This window comes from Candoia aspera, chromosome 1, assembly GCF_035149785.1.
Source record: "Candoia aspera isolate rCanAsp1 chromosome 1, rCanAsp1.hap2, whole genome shotgun sequence".
Lineage (NCBI taxonomy): Eukaryota > Metazoa > Chordata > Lepidosauria > Squamata > Boidae > Candoia > Candoia aspera.
The window spans coordinates 311,590,098-311,617,459 of NC_086153.1; the positions used below are offsets into that span (position 1 = coordinate 311,590,098).

Sequence of the window (27,362 nt, forward strand, 5' to 3'; positions counted from 1 at the left end):
ATCAGATAGCATTCTTTAATCTTTATGTTCCTTCTGCCAAAGGCTAAAATTTAAGGAAACAAGACGAGGTATACAAATGTGCCCAGTGCTTTATAGCATTGAAAGAGCCAGGAAGCCATGCCCACCTTGTGCTCATTTTAAAGATGCTCAGAAACAGTATGGTGCCTTATTTTCATAGGATTAGCAGGACTTATTGCACTGTTAGGGAGAGCCTTCTACAGGATCCAGAAAATAGGGTCTGTTGGGGAAAGTATTAGGATATCATGCTACTACTTGAGAATGTTTTGGATGTCATACATCTGGGAATAGCCCTCTACTTTTGAAATGGGAAAGGAAGATGGGGGTGAGTCTCTTCAGTTCTGCTGCATCCTGGAGAGACCAGGATACCTTCCAAGTTAAGTATGATGTCACATCAGGACTTTGGCTTTCTCCAAGATACATAGAGAATACTAAACATGCTTGGTTGGCTACCAAAGTAAGATAAAAATTTGAATCCCTTATGGGAGGAATGCTGCCTATTGGACTCTTATTTGAAGACGGATGTCAACTGAAAAGTATGAGATCACAGGAGATGTTGGTTGAGTTGATTCAATTTGTTCTTATCCCAACAAACTTTGAAAAGCAGTACATCAATTGCCTTTAACAGCTCAATATGACCCAATTTTTCTTGATTGTATAATTGCTCCAACAAGATTATCAAGCACTTGGCAGTATATGGATATTAGGCTGTGTTTGGTGGGTCATAAATTGTGCAAGTATTACATAAGTAAAACAGCACAATTAATATTGTATTAAGAAAAATAGATGTAGCTGGGAATCATTGTCCCAAATAAATTAATTTAATAATAAAGTCACCCACTGGAATGCAACAAGAAAATAGGCGCTCCATCTTGTCATTAGAATCCTAGTATCATCATGGAGCTTGCACATATTCCATTTATTGTCAAATGACATTCTCATAGACCAACTTGTATTTTTGATTTTTATATCTTTGTTTTTCATACTTATATGCCACCTATTCTTTTGGGATTGGGGCAAATTGTAACTACTGTTAATAAATAAATAACCTTGGAAAATGAGAGTGAAAAATTATATATGTAAAAATGTATATTACATTGTTATATTTTAAAAAATGTGTTCCAAAGGTAGAGACATAATGGTGAACCAGTTGTCCAGCTTGAAGGAAGTAATGATTGAATATAGGGCTTGCTATGTTTTCAGTTCTTAAGTAAAGATATCTCAGAGAAATAAAAAACAATTATAGAATTGGAAGTGGCTGTAGAAGTCATTTAATCCAACCACCTGCTTGGTGCAGGATCTATTCAAGATGGCTATTTTGCTTCTGTTTGAACCATCATGATTCTTGTTAATTGTTATGTTTCTATCCAAGTGCTCAGAAACATTAAGTTTATTACAGGTAGTCCTTGTGTAGTGACTACAGTTGGGACCAGCAACTTGGTTGTTAAGCGAAGCAGTTGCTGAAACTGCAACTGTGCTTACAATCTTACTTCAGCTTTCCTTTGCTTTTCAGGCCTGTCAAGGTCATAAATGCAAGGATTGGCCACCAAGTTACATTTTCATCACCACTGTAACGGAATGGTCACTGCTGGAGGCAGTCATTAAATGAGGACTACCTGTAATCGGCTCCAATGATCCTATCTAGTATGGATGTAAAACTGATAGGTCTGTAATTTCCTAGATTGTCTTCTTCCCTTTTTTGAAGATAGGAAAATATTTGCTTTCTTCAGCCTTTTGGGACTTAGTGAGTTCTCCAGGAATTCTCAAAGATTACAGTTAATGATTCTGAATTCACCTCCCCTGATTCCCTTAGTACCTTAAGGTGTAATTCATCTGGTCCACGAACTTGAAGTTGTTTAAATTAGCTTAGTGTTCTTTTACTCTCTCTTGTCATCTATTTCTCTCACTATCTGCCTTTTTTAATAAGGCTATACCATCATAAAGGACATGCCAGGCAATGAGGTTCCCCTGGTTTTCAATTTTTTTTTTAAATAGGGAAAATCAACTGCAGCTGGGACTTAAACATGCACAACATGTGCTACTCTAGGACTGTGGTGTGCCATATTCTCCTGATTATCTGCTCTAGGTTACTTTAAAGGTAGTTTTGAATGTATCAGATATTTAGGTAGCTGCCTGTCAGTTGACAAATGGGTGGCTGAGTGCTTCAAAAGCTGGTTCAAACAATGATAGGCTTTATTGAAGAGAGAAATGTGCTTTCTTTCTTATAGGGACTATCTCTGTTGGCAGCCGTTAGTTCCTTTTTCCTCCTGTTTGTTTTGTTCTCCCTGGGTGGATTTAAGACACAGATGGGAAAAGTATAGGGTTATGTGCATTGTTTACAAATGTGGTTGATTTGTCTCTTGGCATCTCTAAAATGAAAGTTCTAAATATCTTGCAGTCAAAGTCAAAGGGGCAATCAGTTTAGTGCGAATAAGGGCTGTAGTGTCACTCCTTCCCTGGGGATTTCTGCAATAACTCTTGGCTTCTGAAAATCCCTGTGATCAAAATGAAGGCTCCTCAACAAGTTGAAATTGGAATGTTTACTTACATTGGTAGCTGCTGTTGTCTGTTAGGCATAGTTTGATCTATCAGGATTTGGAGATTGAGGGGTGGACGGTTCTGCCTTCATGATGCAGGCTGGACTGTTTTGTCCGTGATTTTCTCTACTTTTTTTAATTATTGAAGACCAGGGGAACCTCATTGCCTGGCACATCCTTTAGGGTGATATTGCCTTATTAAAAAGGCAGATAGTGAGAGAAATAAAGCACATTCTCATAATGCTAAATATTATTTTCAGGGTGGTTGTTAGAGTAACTGTTTCACTTTCTCCCAGTATGAAAACTACTGTAATTCCAGGCAGTCTGATGAGTAGTGTTGTAGCCAAAACTGTTAATGAAAAAATGTAATGCAGGGGGGGATGCTACTCTTTCTCTCCACTAAGCTGCTTACCATTTTTAATAGTAGCAGGATACAGTGCATGTGTGAGATCCCAAATGAGCAATTGCTAAAACTACTAAATTATTTTGGAAAGTCTGTGTAAGAACATTAGAAATATAAGTATTCAATTCATTGTAGGCCACATCCAACCCAGCCTTTAAAATGGGGGGGATCCTTTCATTTCATTTCATTTATTTATTTAAATTTATTACAGCTGCCCACTCCCATAAACTCTGGGTGGCTTACAAATACAAAAGAATCAAACCCATTAAAAACAAACAACCCCATAGACAACCCAGACTAAAACAATCAAACAATAACAAATCAAACCAAACCAGGGGCCCCACAGATCAACCCCAGTCCTGAAACCAAAGCCAGGTCTTAAGTGCTTTTTTGGAACCTAGGAGAGAGGGTGCTGTCTGTATTTCTTGGGGGATGCTGTTCCAGAGGGTGGAGTTGCAACAGAGAAGTCCATAAGATGGTAACATTTAATAGAAGGGTTCTGGAGCATACCCACTCTGCTGGAATGTACCAGAAACAGTTGGAGATAGGTGGTCCCTATCTAGGCTCTATACCATAAAGGGCTTTATAGGTAATGACCAGCACCTTGAATTGCACCTAGAAGCTGACTGGCAACCAATGCAGTTCATGTAGTAGTGGTGATACATGGGCATACTGGGAGGTGCCCATTGCTGCTTGTATCACTGCATTTGGTACCAGTTGTAGCTTCCAGATGGTCTTCAAGGGTAGCCCCATATAGAGAGCATTACAATAATCCAGTTGTGAGGTGACCAGGGCATGAATAATTGTCTGAAGGGCCTCCTGGTGGTGAAAGGGGTGCAACCGGTGAACAAGGTGAACCCATGCAAAGGCCCTCCTTGAGCAGTAACTGCGAGTCCAGAAGGACCCTCAAGTTGCGCACTAGTCTAGAATGGGGAAGTGCTACCTCATCCAAGACCAATGATGAAAACGTCCCCAACCCTGGGGGGAGGGGGCAAACAGCCACAGACACTCAGTCTTGGCAGGATTGTCCCTCCACCCTCTGGTGGGAGCAGATGGGTGGTGACAAATTTAATAACTAAATAAATAAATAGAGCCAAAGTCTGTTCTGTGCCATCCAGACTCAAACAGCCTCCAGACACTGGGTCAATATATTGATAGCTTTACCTGTGCAGCCCTGGAGTTGAGATTTAAAACTGGACTGGGTATCATCAGCATGTTGAGTTATTTCTAAAAATAATAAAGGCGGGATAAAAATAGATAGATAGATAAATAAATAAATAAATAAATATTGACTATATTGAATCCCAAACTGACAGTTTAATGTACTGTAGATGTTAAACAGGAGAGGGGAGAGTGTCAAACTGTGAGGCACTCCACAACACCGCTGAAACTGACTGCTGAGAAAGGACGTGAACAACTGCAGAACAGTGCCTCCCACTCCCAATCACTGCAGCTGGTCCAGAAGGATACTGTGCTTAACAGTATCAAAAGCTGCTGAGAGATCAAGGATCACCAGGATTGATGCATCCTCCCCACCCCACCCCACCCCCATGCTGGGTCTGCCAAAGATCATAGACAAGTGTGACCAGTGTTCTTGACAAGTCCTCAGCCATTCCAGGAAATTCTTCATTTGGCTTAAACATTCTGATCCTTTTTATACATGAAACTGATACAAATGAATGTCTTTTTTTAAAAGAGAAATACTGTTCCAATCTGAGATGGAGAAACCAATTTACCCTTAGGAACCTGTATAATGCTGTGGAGAAAATGCCCAATTAAATTAGGAAGCAGAGCAATCGGAGATAGACGGAACAAAGTATCTTTACTGGTATGCACATACTACACTGATCACTGGGCTCCTTGCAGAAGAGCCCTGAACAAAGCAAGGTTACAGGTTATATATGTTTGGTTTGTTAGACTACATAAGAAAGATAAAGAAACTATTGTAAATCACAGTGTGACCTCTGCACCGGAATGCCTTTCATAAGAGATTGGGGGTGACCTTAGTATGGTGCCTCTGTGTTCCTTCATACTATCAGAATTCTATCCTACTAGATACTGTCATTTAGTCCAATAAACAATAGCATTTATTCTGTCCCTATACCTCCTCCTTTCACACCATTCCATTCACATTCTAAAGAAGAGCATTGGTCTGGTTTCCGTTACCAGTCTCCATTCCAGGGTCACAATGCTTCTTATTTCTATGTGTAATTTTATTACAGTCCTGCTCTCATTCATGTATAAGCTATTTCTAAGTAATGAATAAAATCCTAACTAAACTAAATGAAGTGTAAATTAATTAAATCTCCACAATAGTTACTTAGCAGAAAGTTCTCCTGAGCTAAACAGGTTTCTAAATAATTGTGTCTAGGTTCTGAATGGTTTAATTGGTAACCCACTCTGGATTCCTTTTTGTTTCTGGATGCCCTGAATGCCCAGTGTAGATTGATGCTCCAGCTGTTCCCATTCCTGAAGAAAGCAAACAGAACCCTGGTGACATGTACTATACTTGCGTTGTGATTAGGCAACTACAGGGCACTCTGTGGGACTTTGCTGAAACTGTGGAGCTATCCACTGGCCTTGAAACACAGACAGTAATAATAGAACTAAATATAGACAAGAGGAAAAAGCAGCAGCCAAATCTCTCCTTTTAAAAACCAGCCAGCATCAGATCTCAAATACAGTTCATCCCAGAACTGTCTACAAATCAGTGTGATCTCATCTGTCCAAATTATCAACATTGCAATATATAACTTTTCAGTGAAGGTCTGCCTTCCTTTTAAAATACTTAAATACATGAATATTGTGATCAAAAACATAAATATTTAAAATAGGTATTTCTCTTGTACAGCAGGGCATTGAAAAGGGGACAGTACCAGGAAAGCACCAGGATCAGAGTTTTCCAGGGCTGAAATGATAATCAAATATGTGTTGTAAACTATCTTAGATAAAACATATTAATGCTATGCTTTTGTCCAAAAGAGGGTTTGGTTCCATTCCTTTCACATATGAGGGGACTTGTTTTGGCAGAAATTAAAATACAAAGATTCTGTCATGGCTAACTCAGTGGAGTTGGTAATTTTGATATTTTGCTTCTGAATATTCATGTACAAAGCTGCTAAAGCTGAGGATTGCTGTCCATACTTCAAAGGGATTTTGTAACTTGTTTTATGGTGAGTCATATCAATGGCTCATAGAGTTAACTTCTGTCTATACCTACTCTGTTGTTTAAATCTGTTTAAATGATTTGGATGAAAGAGTAGAGGAGATGTTCATCAGATCTATAAATGACATCAAACGGACAGAAGCAGCTAATATCTCAGAAGATAGAGATTGGTTTCCAGATGAGCTTGACACAATAGAGACTGCTAAAATTAATTTCCATCAGTGATGATACAACATTCTTCATTTAGGGGGCAAAAATCATATACATAAATAAAGGTTTGGTGACATTTGGTTTGACAGGATCTAGGATAGGGGTTCTAGTAGTCCATAAGCTAAACGTGTCACCAGTACAGTGTAGTACCTCAAAAGGCAGATGTTAACAAGCAGAAATATGGTCCTAAGGCATTATGAGAATACTCTAATTCCTCTATAATCAAAGCTCAACTGGAATACTTAAGTGCACAATTTATGCAAGTTATCATCTGACTGAAATGTGGCAAGAAGAGGGTGACAAAGATAGCGAAGGCCAGTTTGAATTAAAATCTGCCAAAAAATTAATGTGTGAACTACGTCATGAAGTTGATGTAGTTGAATATGAGAGGATTGTTTCATGCTAACTGAATAAAACAATTCCAGCATTAATTTTCTCTTTTTAAAAAAACAATCTGTATTAGGAAGTAAAATAGATCCTAGCCTTCATTTTTTTTAATCTATTCAGTCATGTCCAGTTCTTGGAGACAGCCTAGACAAGTCCCTGTACTTTTCTTGGCAGGTTTTTTCAGCAGTGGCTTGCCATTGCCTGCTTCCTAGGGCTGAGAGAAAATGACTGGCCCAAGGTCACCCAGCTGGCTTTGTGGCTAAGGCAGGACTAGAACTCTCAGTCTCCCGATTTCTGGCCTGATGCCTTAACACCAAACTGGCTCTCAGTCTTCATTTAGCTACCCATAAATGTATGATGGTAACTGAGTGGTCTTCCTGCTAACATATTCAGGGATCACCTTTGTACAGAGCTTCTACATGAACATCTGAATGTTCTTAAGTTCATATTGTGTTGTGTGTGATATTGGGCCTTTTGTATTTCTAGATAATGAGTTGCTCTTCCAGAGGACGCATGACCCAATATTCTCAAAAATGGATGATCTTTCTATTGTTTAGCAAAATTTCTGTTTTATCATGCAAATGAATTGATTCAGGTTCCTCCCTTTGAAACAGCACAAGATATTTTATCCCTTGCTGTCCTCTGCAGCAATTTACTTTATTGATTATTTTGTACCTTTTGCTAATATAAATGTGCGAATGTGTCAAGATGATAATTGATAAACTGACAAATAACTTACTAAAGTGAAATAACAGACATTGAACTGTTTTGGGTTAAAACTCTATAATTGAGATTATTTTACTAAATTCATATGTTTGGAGCTTTTACAAAGTTAAAGATGTTCCCATCTCAAGAATAAGCAATTGCTATTTTATCTCATCTATCATTTCAGAATCAAAAGATAAGCTGAGGGTAGCCTTTAATTCTTGACTTTGATTTGTGTCTGCGTACATGCAAATGTGGAACCAAGCGAAAAGACATGTCTCAGAAACTAGCCTCTAAATGGGTTGTCATAGTTTGCCAAAAGCAAGACATGTAACATAGTTAAACAAATAAATGTGCTGAATCTGTGATCAATAATTTTACATTAAATATAAAATATTCCTTTCTTCTTTCTATCCCAAGCACGTGGTGATTCTTGATCAGCTGATTTTTAATGTATGGTTGGCTTGCAAAGTACTGTGTTTCAGTTTAATATGTAGAAGTTTGGCATGCTTAATTAAAAGGCATTCCTAAGTGGGTGGTTCTGGTCAATCGTAATAGGAAAAGATAGAATGAATCCTTGGCATTTTAAATATGGGTGTCTCAGGGCTTTATGATCTTCTTCATCCTATTTAATATCTATATTAATTAATTATTCATTAGATATGTATGGCCTTCCATCTCACAATAGTGATTCTGGGCAGCTAACACAGCTAAAACACTAAAAAGAAGAACATATAGTAAAAGAAAAGCATAAAATGGCAACCAAAGATAAACTAATCAACAATAAATTAATGAAACCTGTGGGCTTAACTGACCTCCCGACTCCCACACCTGGGAAAACAGCCAGGGCTTCCAAAAGGCCATCAGAGTTGGGACCAGTCTAATCTCAGCTGACATGACATTCCAAAGGGCAGATGCCGCTAAGGAAAAGGCTCACATTCTAGGTCCCACTAGATAACATTCTTAACTCAATTGGACCTGGAGTATGGCCCTTCTGTTGGACCTGATGAAGAGCATAAAAGCAATTAGCGATGGGTGGTCCCACAAATATCCTGGCACCATGCCATGGAAGACTTTATAGGTGACAATCAGCACCCTGACTTGCACCCAGAAGCAAACTGGAAGACAGTGCAGCTCATGGAGCAAAGGCGTAACATTGGTGTATCAAGGTGCACCCATAACTGCTTGCAGTATTGCATGCTGAACAATTGCAGCTTCCAGATATTCTTTAAGGGCAAATAGAACACATTGCAGTAATCGACTCAAACGGTGACCAAAGCATGAGTGACTGTGAGTGGTGCTTCTGAGTCAAGGAAAGGCTACAATTGGCAAACAAAACAAAGTTGTACAAAAGCTTTCTGACCATGGTTGCCACCTGTTCGTTGAACAGGAGTCATGAGTCCATGAAGACCGCCAATTGCGCACTGGTTCTGACTGGGCTAGTGCCACCCCATTCAGAACTAAATATAGAAAATCACCAGATCCAGGAGGCCCTAGCGTAAGAACATAAGCAATGCCCTGTTGGATTGGACCCCTGGCCTATCTAATCCAGCAGTCTCTTCTCACAGTGACCAACCAGCTGCACAAGGAAGCCCACTAGTCTCCCAGCAGATGGCCTTCAGAGGCACTCACATTGCTATCAAAGCTAACAGCCATTGATCCCCATTATGTTCATGAATTGGTCCAATCCTTTTTTGAAGCCAGCCATGCTGGTAGCCAGCACCACTTTTTTTGGTAAAATCCCAAACCACTCACTTTTTATAGGGTTGAGCTGAAGGCCATTCTTCCCCATTCAGACCTGCACAGCCTCCAGAAGCCAGAATAGAGTTGTACAATTATTTGTACCCAGCATACTGATGAAACCTTACTCCATGGTGTTGAATGACCTCAACCAGTGGCTTCATGTACATGCTAAATAGAATGGGGAGAGCATTGAACCATGAGGAACTCTGCAGAGAAGGGTATGTGGGCTTCCCATGAACATCAGCTGGAACTGAACCTGGAGGAAGGAGAATAACCATCACAATACTGTGCCTCCAACTGGAACTGGTCAATACCATGATTGATACCATAATCAATGGTATTGAAAGCTACTGAGAGATCAAGGAAGGCAAGGATGGATGCACCACTCCCATCCCACTTCTGCCATCCACAAGCACCATCAATGCTGGTTTGGTTCCATGCCCAGACCTGAAACCTCACTGAAAGGGGTCCAAATAATCCACTTCCTCCAGGAGTCCCCAAAGCTGCAGCATGACCACCTTCTCAACAACATTCCCTGAAATCCACTGTGTCTGTTGGCATAAGATAAAGTATATCAGCTTTAAATGTAATCAATACTGTTTGGGATAATCAAAAAGGTTACATGCCAGCAAGTATCAAAGAAACCCATTAGTGACCACAGCTGGGACTGGGAACTCCATCGCTAAGTACTGAGGTTGCGAAGCGAAACATCATGTGACCATGATGGGCTTACGACCTCACTTCTCTTTTGGTCGTTAAGTGAAGCACTGTGGTTGTTAAGTGAAACACCACGTGACCACAAATTATGATTTTACTTTTGCCTTTTCTATTAACTGTGCTTTTCGCAAGCCAGTTGTGAAGCACACAAAGGATGGTCGCGTGGCTGCAGGATGCTGCAACAGTCGTAAATGTGAGGATTGGTCACTAAACAAGGACTGCCTGTACTGCAACCCTCAATACTTGGAATGGCCTTTGAAAACTCTTTAGAAACTTCACTTGGTACATAATGTAGTGACTTGTGTGCTGACAGGTAAAAAGCAGTTCTCTTCTCTGGTCGCTGCACTGGCTACTTATAAGTTCCAAAGTGCCCCTCCATATCTGGGGAACAGTTTCTTCCAGGTTGAAACTGCCTATCATACACATCGGAGTTGCCAAGGTATACTCTGTGAAGCTAAAAGGGTGGGGACCTGGAAATGTTTTCTGTTGCTATAGAACAGTTTGTCCCTGAGGTAAGGATGACTCCCTCCCTGTTGACATTTAGGAGGGCATTTTGAAAGATCCTTTTTTTGCCAGGATTTTGAATCTATTGGGCTGCTGTTACTGTATTTTACTGGCTATGTTTATTAATTTTATCTTTTTTTTTTTTGCAAGTATGTATTTTAAGGTTTTAATTGTTGCAAGCTCTGTATCCTTCCTAAATCTGGCTGGAAGGATGAGAAAGTTTGAAATTAAATTTAGCAGGCAAACAGCATCTTTGTCATTGTCATTGTTTTTTTTTAATACTTGCTGACATGTAACCTTTTTGATTATCCTAAACAGAATTGATTACATTGAAAGCTATGAAAGTACCAGTTGCATTTTATTGCTCAGGTGCCCCTCTGACTAGCCCACTGGAAAATATTGGAACAGGATTCAGAGTAAGAAATAATACTGGGCGCAGAACTTTGAAGATTTTTTTGGGAGGACTGGAGCAAGAAAGCATAAGAGAAGAGGAGGATTAAACAGGAGTGAAAAAGTGATTGTGGATTGCATACATTCTCTGTAACTCATATCCACATTTAGCTATGAAGTCATTTTCTTAGTGCTGTTGAATTGGGTAGGAAAAAAATGTTATTTTTATGTATGTCCAGTCTTCAATGAGATGCTTGTTTGCTTCTTCCAAAGAATGGAGAAAATTTGCAGTATGAAGCTTTGTTGTGGACATTCCCTTTTCACAGTTGATCATTTAAAAACATCAGAAAGGAGTTTCTGAGTAATTTACAACCTGTCTCTTCAGCTGTACTCAATCAGCTGTTTTCTGAAAAGGGAATGCCCTTTCACATTCCATCTGGATATGATTTACTCTTTACTGGTCTACTAAAATGTGACAGGCTAACCCAATCTTTCTAAAAGTGTTATTTCCAAGAGCATTTTACCACTCCCCTGCAAATAAGATGAAATAAACTATATTGACAGTACGATTTACTTAAATATATTCTCAGCGACTTTACAGTAATTGATTGCCCTACAGAGCATTTTGTTTTTGAAGACTAATAAAAAGACTATTAATAAAGATATGTCAGTTAACATGCCAAACAATTAAGTTACAATGTGGTAAGCTCATACTGCATTACACTGATTCAATGAGACTTCAACCAACAAAGGACTATGCATTTATTCCTTGCCCAATGTCGTATTCATGGCTTGCTCCAAATACAGTACATGTTTGTAGTATCAGACATAAGGCCTGATTCAGAAATTAGTTTGCCATCAAGTACTGTGACTCCACTCTCTCCCCACAGCAAGAGAAATTGCTGTTAAATGATAATGCAAGAGTGTCTAAATCATATGATCATCCATATCAACTCATATCATATTAATTTATTGGTAGTTCTAATTCTGAAGATTAAAGTGGCCTAAAAATTAATTGCAGTATGCTGCAGGAAAGCTAAATAACTAAAAGTTTTAAAGCAAACTAAATTACTAAAACTTTTAAAGCCAAGTAGATGATAGTAATCAGGAATGTTATTTCATCATTTTTATTGCCACGGGATATTAGCATTATGCTTAATACAAAAAAGGAAGTCAACATAATTTCTCATAAAGAAACCTACTAGCCTTTTAGCAGGATATTACTTTTCTGATAAATTTTGTAGATACATTTCTTATTAAAATGGTGAATACAAAGATGATAGCTTTTGATTAATGAAATATCTTGATTATCCTGAAACCAAAAGTATAATTATAGGTTGTAATTCCTCATGTCTGTTCAAACATTGTGGAAATTAAGTCTGTTTAATTTTCCCTGGCTGTTGTAACAATTATCCTTGTTTTCTTGCATTAATCATTTCAGCCTTTGCCAAACTAACAACCTCCAAATTTGTTGAAGCAGCAATAGAAATAATATCTGTAACTCAGGGTTGAACTGTGGAGTCCTTGGTGCTCTCTGAGCTTGGTGGTTTGCTTGCAGACGTTTCGTTGCCAGACTAGGCAACATCTTCAGTGCTTGAAGGGAGTGGAGTTTGCTCTCTGTTTATATACAATAGTTTGCCCTGACAGTGTTGGTGGGGGTGTTGTTCTCTCCTTGGTAGTTCCTTGATTAGGCTGTTGTTTACTGCTTGATTGTCCTCGTCTGGGGCAGCTAATGCTCCTGTCAGTTGCGGGGGGGGGGGGTGTTGGCTGGTTTGTGCGGCATATTTGGTGCGGGTCTGGGTGCGCGGTCCGGTGCTCTGTTTGTGGAGCAGTCTGCCGCTCTGTGCCCCATTTTCCCGCACTTAGCGCACGGTCCGCGGGCGAACTTCCGCTGTTGGCCTGCGTGCCAGGTTGGTCCTGGTTGCATAGGTGGTCCTCTTGGGCTGGGCGGGGTTTTGTCATCTGCGGTTGTCATCAGGAACGTGCGGTGTGCGTATTCTGCTTTGCCGGCCAGGCAAATCCATCCCTGTAGCGAGGCTGGGTCATCCCGATAGAGTGCCCATTGGAGCACCTCTCGGTTGAGGCCCCTTTTGAACATGTCAATCAGGGTAGCCTCTGACCATTCGGTGATTTTCCCCGCGAGGACTTTGAATTCCAGGGCGTAGTCCGCTACTGTTCTTTTGCCCTGTTTCAATGCTTGCAGTGCGCACTTCGCCCTTTCCTTCGCCAATGGGTCCTCGAAGTATTGTCTCAGGTCGGCGAGGAAGGTATGGAAGTAGGTTAGGGCTGGGGACCCGGATTCGTACAGCTGGACGTACCAGTCCGCAGCCCTGCCTTGAAGTTTGATGGCCACCGCCGAGATTTTTTCGGCTTCAGAACCAAAGTGGTGTCCGTGGCGGGCCATGTAGTCTCTTGCGTTGGTTACAAAGAAAGACAGCTTCGTGGGGTTCCCGTCGAAGGTTACTGAAAAGTCCTTTGGGAACCTTGCGTGCTGCGGGTCACCCCCCCATGGGCCTTGCTGCATGGCCCCTACTGGTGTGGGTGCGCCTGCCCCTGTCATTGGCATTCGGGCTTGTCTTCTCCCGCTCGGGGTTTGGTTCGGGGCGAGTACCTGTGTTGCCTCCGTCTTGTAGGGCCCGTTGGTCATCAGGGACTGTAGCATGGCTGCTAGTTCATGTAGCCGGGCTTCTATGGTTGTGAGCCTGGCTTGCGTGTCCATGTCAGCTGGCCGCGATGCCGTTGGGTGTGGACCGGTCGGCGTTTCGGGGTAGGTGAGCTCCCAGTTGGGGTAGGGCGGTTCCGTCCGGTATCCCGCCTCGTCGGCCCCGTCTCGGAGTGGTTGGTCCGCGGCCTCGTCCTCCGCTGGGATTCCTGCGGCCGGACTGAAGCTCCAGGACCGGAACTGGGGTGCGGTGTGGGCCGGGGGGGTATCCGTGGCTCCTGTGGAGTGCGTTGGCTCCGGCCGTCGTGGGTTCGCCTCTGCCGCTTGCTGGCCGTCTCGTCCGTCTCGGGTGCGGGTTGCCGGCTCCATCGCTGTTCCCGGTCCTGCTTCTCGCCGTCTGGTTCCTCCTGCGGAGCTTTTCCGTCCGGTGGGGCTTGGCGAGGTTGGCTTTTGTGACTCTCAGCTTTCTGTCAGGCTCTGCCTGCTGCTCAAAAAGACACAGACGCTAATTCTGGAGAAATCAGGTTCTGGTTTTATTTAAGCATAGTATGCGTGCCTAGTGAAAAGCTGAGAGTGGAGGGAGCGCGCCAGTACGGGATTTAAATAGCCCGCGCCGGTCAGCGCTCCCCCCTCCTTAGATTGAGTAAGCCCCGAGCCCCGAGTGGTCCGTTGCCGGTGGGTGAGGGGTCGCGGGGCCCCTGCTGGTGCCCCGGGCGTGTTCCTAATCTTCTTCCTCCGGCCGGTGATGACTTTAAGCCGGGCGATAATCTCCGTGCTTCTTTTGACAGCTTTGTCAGTTTCACCCTTTGCAACATTGTATCTTTCTGTCGGCTTTTCCGGCTGGAGTCGTTACCTTGTTGCCGGTAGCTGTTACCTTTCTTTGTTCGTCAGTTGCATATCTTTTAATCCTTTGGCCCCGTTTCCTTGTATTGTTATGTGTGCCGTTGTGCTGACACAATCAGCGCAACGGTGCCCATGACAGTTAGTGAATGTCCTCATTTTAGACAGTTATTTTCTAACCTACTAATGTAAGAAACAGAAATGTTAGAAAAATCTCTCAATTGCAGCTGGTGAAAAAAAAAGAATGAATGAATGAATAAGCATGCTTATAGATTTACTGAGTATGCTGAAGGTGATAACAATTTATATACCTCTCTTAATACTCTATGGTCGAATATTTATTAATTTAAAAAGATCCACTGTGCGTTGGAGTATTCTGCATGATTAGTGTATTTAACATATTCAGAAGTTCTATTGTGCAAATTATCTCATTGTATTATGTACTGAAATGTAATTTTTTAAAAATTATAAATTGTAAAATAAATAAATGCTATTTTCTGATGATAAAATGGTTTATCAGAAATCAGTTCTGCTTTCTGCTGACCCAAAAATAAGTTGTTGGTTATTTAATATTTTTAGAAAAATATATATGTATATTTTTCAGGTTTGGGATGCTGTGGATGAAGGACGCTGTTTAAAAACATACTCTAACCATACTGGTGCTGTCCGAACTCTTCAGTGGTCTCCCTGTGGAAGAAATGCACTCAGTGGAGGCTTTGATTTTATGCTTCATTTAACAGATATTGAAACAGGTACTATAACGTTTAAGTAGTCAGCAGTATAATATGGTTAATATAAATAAATATTATTACCTTTATAATATTTGGGGCTTGGAAACAGAATGCCATCTTCATACTAACTGGAGTATTCTGCTAATTAAAAAAAAAAAACAGTTCATATCCTTTTCAGTTGTAATGTTTACATGGCACAAGTTTGGTAAGGTATTTTTAAAAGTTGTTATCTTCTCTAGGCTAGATTATTGTTAAAATGTTTGATTTCTATGGGCAGGGACTTTTTGACGTGAGTGAGCCTTCTGTTATGTAAGCCCTGTCTATACATTCCAGCTGTAACCTATTCAAGAAGTTCTGGTTCTCGTTCAATGGTAAGAGTTAAGATGTTCTGGTTCATACAGTCAGCCCTTCCCTCCCTCGAGGGGCGCCACAAGACTGCTGGCAGCTCTGCAGAATGGTAGAGCAGTGTTTTTCAACTTTGGTGACTTTAAGATGCAGCATGCTGGCTGGGGAATTCTGGGAGTTGAAGTCCACAAATTTTAAAGAGGCCAAGGTTGAAAAACGCCTATGGTAGAGGTGTGTACAGTTGCTGGGAGAAGCAAAGGAAGCAGGAAATGCATCAGAGTTAAGTGAGCTATACTTGAAGGCAACATGAAATGCAGTGATGGGCAAAGTGGGGCTGAATGCGGGGAGGGAATAAAGCACCAAAATAACAAAGAGGAAAAATATAACAATATTTAAAAATACAAAGACATAAAGAATGAAGAATAAATTAAGTAGAATAAAATAGCTTATCTTCTTAAAATGATAGTATATCTGACATTCCAGAATATGTAAATGCCTCATACAAAGAAGATTGTGTCATGTTAATTTATTTTATTAAATTTATTGTTGCTGCCCACTCCAGTAGACTCCAGGTGACTTACAAAATCCAATGCATGGTTAAAACAGTTAAAAACATAAAATGAGACAGCCTGGGCTAAAAACAACCACAGCAATAAAAACATGACAGGGGCCCCACAAACACATTAACCCCAGGCCTGGGAACAGGGCCAGGTTTTAAGAGCTTTCCAGAACCCCAGGAAAGTGGGCACCACCCATATTTCTGGGGGGATGCTGTTCCGGAGGGAAGGGGCAGCAACAGAGAAGGCACACTTCCTTGGTCCAACAAGATGACAATGTTTAATAAAAGGCCCTGGAGTGTACTCTCTCTGCTCAAATGTACTAGGTGGGCAGAGACAACTGGAGATGGGGATCCCTCAGTATAATGTGTATTAGCACACAAGTACACATTGTGATAATATATAATTGAAGTCTTAAAATTTGTAAAAGTAAAGTCTCCTTTGACCTTGACTTGTTGTGTCAAAGTCCCAATAAATATGTCCATGTAGTTTTCTTAGCAACATTAAAGAACTGGTTCTTCCCTCCCACCTCCACCTCTTTTTTTTTTTTTAACATGGCAGGTTTTTGTTAGCTGGGGGATTCTTGCAGTGGTTTTTAAAATGTAGTGGAGATTAGGATTAGGTTTGGATATTGTTTTGGCTTTGTTGATTGGTCCTTTTCAACATTTTGTTATTGTCTCAGCTTTTGGTTAATGATGAGGCTGGAGTGCCAAGACCCAGGGTTGGCTTCCTGGCAGATCTAGTCAGTCAGGACTGCCTTTGGAGCTGGTACTGGTCTTCAGGCTTTCCAGGAGAGGCAGCTGTGATGGAGTTGAGATGAACGGCAGTTGGGATGCATGGCAATCAGCTGGGAACTTGCGTCACCTATCGTCTGTTTGACCGAGTGCTTGTTATGGCAGCTCCATTGTAGAAACTGCTTCTAGCCTGATTTGGGAGAGGAGTGGGCAGTGATGATCAGACCAGTGGGAACTGGTGGTTCTGGGGCTGGTGCTGGCAGCAAGGAGGAAGGAACAGCATTGTGCCTAAAGCTGCAGGCTAGCCATTGTGGAATGCTTCCATTAAGCTGCTCGGTGGCAATAATTTCTTGATTGCCCTGAAGAAGATTCTCCTCTCTACATGTTGGCCCCCTTGCCCAGCTGGCTGTGACCTGCTCCCATGTCTGGTGGGTGAGCAGGTTGGAGGATTCTGGCTGACCCTTGGGTTTATGGAGGACTGAGGAGAAAGAATAGTGGCATCGGGCTGCAGTGGGAGTTGGAGCTGACTAGTAGTCTTTGATGAAGTCCAGCCTGTGTTCTGTGGCTATGGCAAGATGCCAAGAGGATGGGACTCATCTTGCTTCATTGACAACTCCCTGTCCAAAAGGGGAAGTCAGTAATTTCATCTGCTCCATGACCCAAGGGGGTCTGATGCATGGCCATAGCTGCTAGGATGGTCTGGGTTGCAGAGATTTTGCACCCCTTTGGAGGCTATGTCATTCTGCACCTTGGAAGATCAATTGGAGCTGGGACTGAACATGTTATTCTGAACATGTTGCACATGTTATTTTTCCTCTTACATATTTTGTCATCTACCCAGTGCCTCTTCAGCTTCAGAAGGAGGATTTTGTTAGGATATTAAGGAAAACAAGGATTACATTCTTGTTGTTTCAGTTTGGTATGTGTTTTCAGTTTGGTATTGGTACAAAACTTTTAAAAGCTCTTAGAAATAAGAGATCTGAAAAGACATAAGAACATGTATGTCAACCCCTAGCTATGTTTAAAGTACATGTTTTGTATTACTCTCACATACCAAAAAAAGGCCTGAGAATTGCAACCTGTTCCGTCACATTGGTTACCTGCACCAAGTGGTAGAGCCAGAACTCATAATAGTTGAGGCTATTTTTTATTTGCTTATTATTTGCAATATTAATATACTGTCCCACTCATTCAAACTTTGGGGGTTGCACAAGAAAGAAATAAAAACAAAAGCCAAAACCATTATCAATACCCAAAAATTATGTGCTTGGTATATGGTACAATATTTGATTTGATTTAATTTTTTGAGGGTTGTAATAGTAAAATCTCTCCCCCAAAGCTGCAAGTTTTTTTTTCATCAGTAGATGACATTATGGGATTGACAGCTTTTTTCAGTGACATGGCTCCCTCTACTGATATTTTTTGGAAGGGAAGAGATGGAAGAGGCAGCTTGGAAAGAAATGGGAAGGGTTACAGGAGACAACCCACAGAGACTGGACAAGAACAGTAAAGGGAGACAAAGGGGGTGGAAAAATGGTCGAGGCAATAAGACATGAAGGTAGAGGGAGAGTTGGAAATGAGATGAGAGGAGCAGAGAGTCAAGAAGTATATCAGTGGCAAGAAAGCTGTGAAAAAGCATCATGAAGTGCAGTGATTGGAAAGCAGGGGGACAGAAGGAGAAGATTGGAGGATTTGTGGCCTGTAAAGAGAGATTGTGGCTCTTAACTGACACCCCACTGGGCTGCACCTTTTCCTCTCTTAACCTAATCGTAAGCAGACCAAATTGTGGTTAAGCAAGATATCAGAACACAGATATTATCTCTGTGATAATGCTTCATTCTGAATAAAAGTTGTGAAGAACCTGAGGTGAATCTTTGTCCCAAATGCTGAGGGCAAGCAAGAAAATTAGGTCTTGTGCTTCTGTTAACAGGTTTGCCTCTTAAATCCCACAGCAGTGGAGTGTTCTCCCTGAAGCATTAGCTTTCAAAAGCATTTTAAAAGATTTTTTGTTGGTGTTTGACTGACCTTTATAAAAATGTGCTGTTTTAGATGTTGGCGGATTCCTCAGTAATTTCTACACCTGTGTGTATGTTTGTGTGTGTGCATGCATGAGTACACACAACATAAATACCATGATTAGTTTACTCTGAGGATCCCCATCCTCCTCTTCATGTTTATCATTGCCCTGCATTTCTCACAGATACATCAGTACTGCTTTCAGCAAAAACCAGCTTGTTACCAGAAACCAAACTGGGTGCATTCTCACTTGAAAAATATGAAACTAGCTGTTCAGATTAGAACTTAATTACAGTTCATTCACTTCTCTTCATTACTCTTTATCAGCAGAGAGCTTATTTCATCACTGATTATTTTCATTTAGATGTATTCTAGCTGCAAATTGTGAGTAAAGTTTTTTCTTTAAGAGGAACTTTCTTGAAAGCAGGCTTGCAAGAAATCTGGCTTGATTTCCTTGTTGTGATTATGTAAGTAAATTTCAAATTTGTAGACTTTATTCCTACCTGCCCCCGCTTTTTTTAAAGGCAGTTTTCTCCAACCTAGCACTGTACAGAGATGCTGGTTGGTGATTTGTGAAAGTGCAACACGTCTGGAGGTACCAGGCTGGAAAGGCTAACTTACGACCCTGTGTTACCTGGAAGGTATGGCAGCACAATTTTTCTATGCCTTTGGGGAATTTACAAAGTTCCAGATCAAGTAGGGAGAATCCTTGTTGCCTCTCTTAATTACTTCAGTATTTAATTTTCAGAGAACTACAATAGATCTCTGTTACTGTTTCTGCCACTACTGGGTTGGATCTTTTAATATTTTCCCAGTAATTTGGAAATGAGCAACTGCCATGCTCAAAGTAGGAGTGTGATCCACCATAGAGATAATTGAGCCCCATGAAGAGCAAGCTGGGATCAGATAGGTGTATGGTTAAGGACAGGTGGATGTCTAAGGCAGCAAAATTGAATCATAGGGCTATTTGCTACAGTAGCAAATGTTTTGGAAGACATTTTGGTATGTGTTTTTGAGGTCCTCATGACATTGACTTCATCTCATCCTCACCTCAGTACTGAGGCAGTGATATTTTTCTTCCTCTCCCAACACAAAGCTTCCTGTGTGGACAATGTAGGACACCAGTTTGCTCAGTTCCAATTTGCCTGGCAAGTCTGCTGCAGAAGTGCTCGCCCTCTCCACCCGTGTATTGCACCTCCATAGCCAGTATGGCTTTCACTGCAGGAAAGACTGGATACCTGCTCTTTTTCTGTTTACACTGGTCTGTCAAACTCCCAGGAGATCAGGAGATCTGTCACCCAGGAATTGGTGGGTATGGGTGTGATTTGTGTGCAGTGGAGTGCATAAAATAGGAAAAACGTGTGACATGTCCTTGCACATACGTTGATGTGGAATGGAGGTGGAAGAAGGAAGAGCTTTTTGCTTGAAGGAAAACAATTCTCAGGGGAAATTAGCTTCAGGAGGGTAAAAGGAAAGAAGGATCTGGTAGTGCTGAGAGCTCTCTGACTCAGTGTCATGCACTGCCTACCGCTGAGTAAAGCACAGACACTGGTTCAGTTGAAGCAGGTTCTGTTTTATTTCTCACGTAGTGTCAGTTGTAGAAAAAAGCTGAGAGTGACAGGAGCGCGCCGGTGCGGGGTTTAAATCCCCCGCGCCGGTCAGCGCCCCCCCACTCAGCATCCCCCCTTTGTCCCACATGCTGTCTTGCCGGTAGGTGAGGGGTTGCGAGGCCCCGCTGGTGCTCCGGGATCGCCCATCATCGGTTTCCTTATTCATCCGGTGATTGCTGTCAGCTGGGCGATCTCCGTTGCGCTAGTGCTAACAGCTTGGGTGTGCCTCGCGATCCGCTTAGCCTTTGTCTCTTCTTCTTTCTTCTTTGTGAGCTGATGGCTGCTTATCTTGAGCCCCTTCCCCTGCTTCCTCGTTATTGTCATGTGTGCCATTGCGCTGATGTCTTCAGCTCAACGGCACTCATGACACTCAGACTTCTCTGCTTTGAATTTCAACTCAACTCTTCTGATCTCTCGAGCAAGCTTTGGGGGATGGGGGTTGTTTGACATAAGTATATCAATCTTCTAGTTCTCTGACAGAACTATGGATTTCCAGGAAGATCAATAGTCCTGTCAGAAGAAGCACACAGTAAGCAATAAAACACTAAAGCTAAATAAATAAATAATGACAATTAAAACTTGAACCCCCAACCTGCCCCACCACATGTTCAGGAGAACAATTGATGGCTGGGGTTCCCATCAGGAGAGGATGCTGGGTGGGAGAGGAAAGGTTGGTGGGGGTTCCTCCAGTTGGTGCCTTGAAATTACCCCTTATTAAACTAGAGGAGGGCAGCCACACTGCCCAGCCTCACCTCTGAGACATGGAAGAGATAGGCTGTGGATGTTGATGCAGTTTTCTCCCAACTCAAGAATGAGCAGGAAAGCCCATTAATGTGACCATGGGGAATGGCCAATAGAAATACAGAGTTGAAAGGAGTCATTTAGACCATCAAGTCCAATCCCTCCTTAGTGCAAGAAATCCAATAATCCCCTATAGATGGCTCTCAGGACTTCCTATTAACACATCCAGAGTGGGGAGATCACAAGTGCTCTCCAGTGATTGATTTCCTGACACTGTTCTTACCTTTAGAAAGTGTTCTTAATGTTCAATGAAAACCTGCTCTCCTGTAATTGAAATCCATTATTCCATTGCACTCTGAGACCGTAGAGAACAGTCATACACTGTGTGATATTGTTTTGGATACTTGAAGAGTGCTATTACATGCCTCCTCAGTTGTTTTTCTCAAAGATGAACAGACCCAACTCCTTTGCTCTATCCTCACTTTTCCTCATAAGTGCAAGGTCAACGTCAGGAAGTGGCCAAAGCAGCTCTGCAATCAAAGAATCATAAGTTGGAAGGGATCTTAGAACTCATCTAGTCCAACCCTTAATCAGTTTAATCAGGATTGGACAGTGGGAATCAGCTGACAGTGCTTGGGCAGGCTGGCACTACCATCTTGGAGAGGCTCTTGAACCAAGAACCTAGTCCCCTAAGTTTGTCAAAGTGTCAGAGGCCTCATGACTCAGGAGGTGAGGTGGCATGCTTCCTGCCATGGCTTCTCAAGCTGAATAATTAGTCTTTTGATGAATACTTTTATGGATGAGACATGGCTAAACCATTAATGTAGTTCTAAGTTTTGAACTGTAGGTGCTCATCAAGACAGTCCTAAATTACTCCTGCACCCAAAATTGATAGGAATATAAGCACACAGAGAAACACCCACACAAATACAGAAAGATAACAATAACAACAGTATTGATACAATCTCACAAATTGGTCAATGGGCCAGGACTATAATCCTTTACAAAAGTACCTGGGGATAAGCTCCACTGAATGCATTCTTGCTTATTTCTGGCTGCCTATGTTCAGTTTGGCTCATTCTTTTGGCTCATACTGAGCCAAAGATCTTCAGCTTTTAATTAGAAATGAAAATATTATTAATTAGAGGAGCTTTTAATTTTAAAAAAGCAATGTTATACTGTAAAATGCTAGAATAGCATAGGAATTCCATAAAAGGAAATATCCTGCTCCTGGTCAATTACTGTTGAGGCCCCAGAAAGATGCTGAGGCTCTAGAAAGAGTGCAGAGAAGAGCGACAAAGAAGATAAGGGGTCTGGAGGCTAAGTCCTATGAAGAACGACTAAAAGAACTAGATATGCTAGCTTAATGAAAAGATGACTGAGGGGAGACATGATAGCAGTCTTCCAATACTTGAAGACTGCTTGAAGGGCTGTCATGGGGAAGAAGGCGGCAATTTATTCTCCATAGCACCTGAGGGTAGGACAAGAAGCAATGGAGATCCAACCTGGAAACAAGGAGGAATTTCCTGACTTTGAGAACTGTTAAGCAATGGAACAGCTTGCCTCCCGGAGTTGTGAGTGCTCCATTGCTGGAGATTTTCAAGAAAAGATTGGACAACCATTTGTCTGAGATGGTATGAAGACTCCTGATTTGGGCAGGGGGTTGGACTAGAAGACCTCCAAGATCCCTTCCAACTGTATGATACTCTTTCTGTAAATTCTTCTACCAAGTTCTAAAGCATGCTTGCTAGCTAGCTAGCTAGCTTGTTTGTTTGTTTAACTGCTATTGCTCCTTTCATTCAGAAGCTCAAGGCAGCATACACGCCATTCCCTTCTAGTTTTCCTTACAACAACTCCCCTGGGAGAGAGATTGGGCTGTGAGAGACTGGCTGACCCAAAGTCATCCAGTGAGCTTCTGTGGCTGAGATTTAACTAAAACCCGAGTCTTCTTACTCCTAGTCCAGCAGCTTAACACTACACCATACTTGCTCTCCTTGCTTCTATAGTTTATCCTGGTAGTCCAGCAGAATACTCAGAGTCTCCCGTTTTGCTCTTCATTTTTGTCAGTTTTTTAGCTTAGCTTCTTAGCCATAGTGCATTAGCTCTGAGAAATGGATGATCACCCCACTAAGTTCCACAGCCAGATTTGTTGATTTATTTTTATCCCAGTTTCCCCCCAGAGAAAAAAAGTGAGGTAGATGTTTCTCTTTTTGAAAGAAAGAGAAACTGGCTCGTGTCATCCTGTAAATGTTCTGATGGAATGAAGATGTAAATTAAGGTTTCCCAATCCTAGTTCAGTATTCTAGACCAGTTTACTCTAGCTAAGCCATCCAGCTAGGCTTCAGCGTAAATCCCATTATCCTTATCGTGTTAAATAAAGGTAGGCAAAGTCCTCCAAATAGAGAACATACGTATAGAGGCAGCCAGGAAGAGCATTTGAAGCAACTGCACAAGTCCTGCAAACAATGCAACTTTCTTAATGATTGGAAATAACTGGTTCATATACACTCCTGATGTCCTAACAGCCAGGAAACACACTGAGACAAGGAACTGGCCTCTAATATTTATTGCTAGTACTTAACAGGAATCCTAACAAACTGAAGAAGCGTGGGAAAACCCAGACATATAAACCCCAAGGGTTAAGGCGGTCCCGATCTGTGTCTCTTTGAATGGCTGACCAATTCCTCAGTGCTATGCATGCGCTTGACAGTCTGGATGGGAGCCCCCTGCTCGCCATCCTTACTCATGACACCTGTGCACTTCAGAGGTCCCCTTTTAACTTCTTGCACAACCCTGCTGACGAGGACGATAGCAGTCTTAGACCTCTGGAGGGCACCAAAAGGGAATATCTGCTCAAGCCAATACTAACTTTTTGTTCTGTATGTTGCATTATGATGATACAAAATAATGGAAAACAAATCCAATTCAGTGCTAAACAGATTATTATGTGGAGCAGCTCTCTTTCTGAGATAACTGGCCAGTGCTTGAAATTTTTTTTGCATAAGGTTTAGATTCTTCTGCCCTGGCATATAATTTTAAACTTCTTATTGTGTCATTTTTGGAGTGTGTTGTAACTGATGTTGATTATTAAAACTCAGCCAAATCTAAGATGTTGATTTTATTTTTAAATTTGAAATTTATATGTTGTAGCATTTGCATAACAGTGAACATTTTAATTAAACTGCCAGCACTTTGTCACAAATAAAACAATACAGCTGCACCTGCAGATTGCTGGGGTGGGGTGAGGAAAATCATGTTATTTGTATGCCATGAGTGCAGTGTGGCCCATTAGCAAACTAAAATGCCATTCTGGTATGATTTAAAGCACTTTATTTGATCAATGTAAAGTTGCCCAACACTATAGTTACATTAGTGTTCATGGAATAAATATAATTTAAATTTAAATAAATATATTGGTCTAGTTTGCAGGGGAAAATTAGGTTATTCAAAACTAGTCTGCTTGATTCTGCTTCTTTCCCTCCATCGTCATTCTGATGTCATTTGGAAGATGCAAATGCCAAAATGACTAAAATTATCTTACAGTTGTCCAAAAATTAGAAACCCCCCCCCCACAATTGTAATTCTTTGGCTTCTGAGCAGACCTCAAGTAAGCTCCTGAAGTACCAAAGAAGTAGAAAAAAAATGGAACTAATATATAAATTTAAGTTTTATGGCTACTACAGAGAGAACAGTTTGAAGAGTATAGCTAAGTGCTAGCTTTGCTTTGAGGAATGACTGTCAGGGAAGAAGTAAATGATTTGTAGAAGGAAAGCTAGTTTGGAAAAGTCAAGAATGAGTTAGCCTTTGGTACATTTTAGTGTGGAGGAGTGATATTTCCTTCTGCTTCTTTACTTCTGGCTTATCCCCAGCTAAGCCTGATTTCTGGAATTCAGGTGTAACATCAAGCTAGAATCAAAATAAGGTAGGAGTTACAAGTCAACAATAAATCATGCTTTCAGATTACAGTTTCTTGTTGGAAGTTAAGCATGGCTTATTGCCAGGAAAAGGGTTTGATACTGAAACCCACAGCTTTGCAAATTGTAGTTTGTTTATAAATCTCACAGGTTTTGTAAACTATTTCAACCCATTGTCATGTTCGCCGTTTCAATGCCTCCGAGACATCGTAACGTTTCTCATGTCATTAATTGGTTGCATGTTTCATCTCTCATGGGAGGATGGCACTGCTTATCTCTTGGCTTCGCTTTGGAATGTTTCCCTATTATCTGTTATGTTCAAGGTTGCTTTCCCAGGCTAGCACGTCTGACGTTTGCTAGCACCTGGACCGGGCGGGACTGCTGTAACGGGGGCGGGACACGTGTGCACTGGAGGAATTTTAAGTTTGTATTTGGCGCGCTTTTGCTCATTCTCAGCTTTCTCTGTATTTGCCTTAAGTTCCTAAATAAATCAGATTTCATTTAGCAATCCCTTGTGAGTCTGAGTATTTGGGCTGGGCAATCATTACACCCATTGACTCCAGGCAACATATAACAGAGTAAAAATATAGAATAAAAACAAAAATAAATCTTTCAGATGGCCTCCAGAAACATTCAGTTTTGGTTAAAAACACAGAGGTATAGTGTTGTTTTAATGGCTTTACAAAATGCATTGCAGGAGGGAACAGGCTGCTGAAGCCTCCAAAGGTAAGGAAACACAAAGTGGGGTCTGCAACAGAGATGGTCAGCTGTGTTGCAGATGCTGGGAAAGCCTTTAGCCCAGGAGAGGTCAAAAAAGTCACACACCAAGCATTCTATAAAAATAATTTATTTACAGAAAGCAAAAACAAAACATTTAAAGGACTTAGCTCTCATTGAGAGCTACCTGGCTTGCTACATGCCGGCAGTGAGAGAAAGAGGAAGAAGTGAAGAACAAGTCCGGGCAGGTCCTCCCCCCAGGCTATTTTGCATGAAGCACGTGAGAGGAGACAATCAAATGCAACCCCTTCACCTGGCCAAATGATTAGGTATAAAAGTAGCTTAATCTGTTAGTAGGGAAACCTTAACACTCCCCTTTTTACACTACAGATTAAGATGCAAACCAATCTTCTCTGACTATATGTCTTTCCATTCACATTACCATTATCTCCCCTTTGGTTTAACAGAAAGTTACCATTTTTCTTCCTGTGTTTTTCCAAACCTAGGTAATTGGTCACAACTCCAAGGCTTTTTAATATGAAATGGCTTTTTATGCAGGCTTCAAAATCAAGCCTTTGTTTTTCTGTTGATGTGAATAGCAGCAAATCATCAACATAAATGCACAGATACATACAGCCTTGTTTGTCCTTCTTCATATATACACAGGGATCTGCTTTTCCTTTTTCAAAACCAAAATTCTGCAGTTTTTCATCTACTTTTTGGTTCCAGGATCTAGCAGCTTGTTTTAACCCATAGACTGACTTCTGCAGTTCACAGACTAGATTCTCCCCTTTTTCATAGCCAGGGGGTTGCTGCATGTATAATCTGTGGTCTAAATCACCATAAAGAAATGCAGTTTGAATGTCATAGTGGCATAGTGGTTAACTGACATTCCCTTGAGTGCAGCAACTTTTAACAGTAATCTAATTGATTCACCTTTAGTAACTGGTGCAAAAGTCTTGTCAAAGTCTAAATCTTTCCTTTGAGTGAACCCTTTTGCAACCAACCTTGCTTTATATTTTTGGATTTTGCCATCAGCATCCCTTTTCAGTTTGAAAACCCACCTACAACCCAGACAGCGTTCATTGGGAGGTAGATTTACCAGTTTCCATGTTTTATTTTCTTTCAAGGATGCTAATTCCTGTTGCATGGCAGAATGCCAATTTTGTGCAATCTCAGGTGGTAAAGCATTCACTTGTTCTAAAGACTCAGGTTCTGTGAATATGTGAAAAGCCTTTACTGTTTCAGCCTGAAAACGTGATGGAGGAACGCCTTTATTACTCCTCTGAGATCTGCGAGGTAATACAGGGCTTAAATTTTGACTCCTATCACTTTCCTGAGAAGCATCTATCTCATCAGACAGATCTTCAGTTTGCTTTTCTGGTTTAATGTCCTCATCAGGCAAAAGATCACCATCAGCAAGTCCTTGCTGTTCTCTTGTGGTGGTCAGTTCAACTGGAGAGCTAGAATTTAATCTCCCCCAGTTTTGTTCAGCAAAAGAAGCGCTTTTGCTAATTATTAATTTCTCTCCCATTATGAACCTGTAGCTCCTCTGGCTTTGTTCATAGCCAACAAAGATGGCTTTCTTTGTTGTGGGGCCTCCTTTCCTTCTCTGCTGTTTTGGAATGTGAACCCATGCAGTGCTACCAAACACTCTAAGATGGCCTACCTTTGGTTTCACACCATAAAACAAATGGAATGGAGTGTCCTGAATC

General features: G+C 41.4%; 1 protein-coding gene across 1 annotated transcript in view; it reads left to right on the forward strand.

Moving 5' to 3' along the window:
• The window catches only part of WDR25 (WD repeat domain 25), a 90,100-nt gene that overhangs the window by 20,712 nt on the left and 42,026 nt on the right, over positions 1 to 27,362 (forward strand). The window contains exon 3 of the mRNA XM_063290323.1: positions 14,887 to 15,034. Coding sequence (XP_063146393.1) covers positions 14,887 to 15,034 — 148 coding nt within the window. The remainder of the gene's footprint in view (positions 1 to 14,886; positions 15,035 to 27,362) is intronic.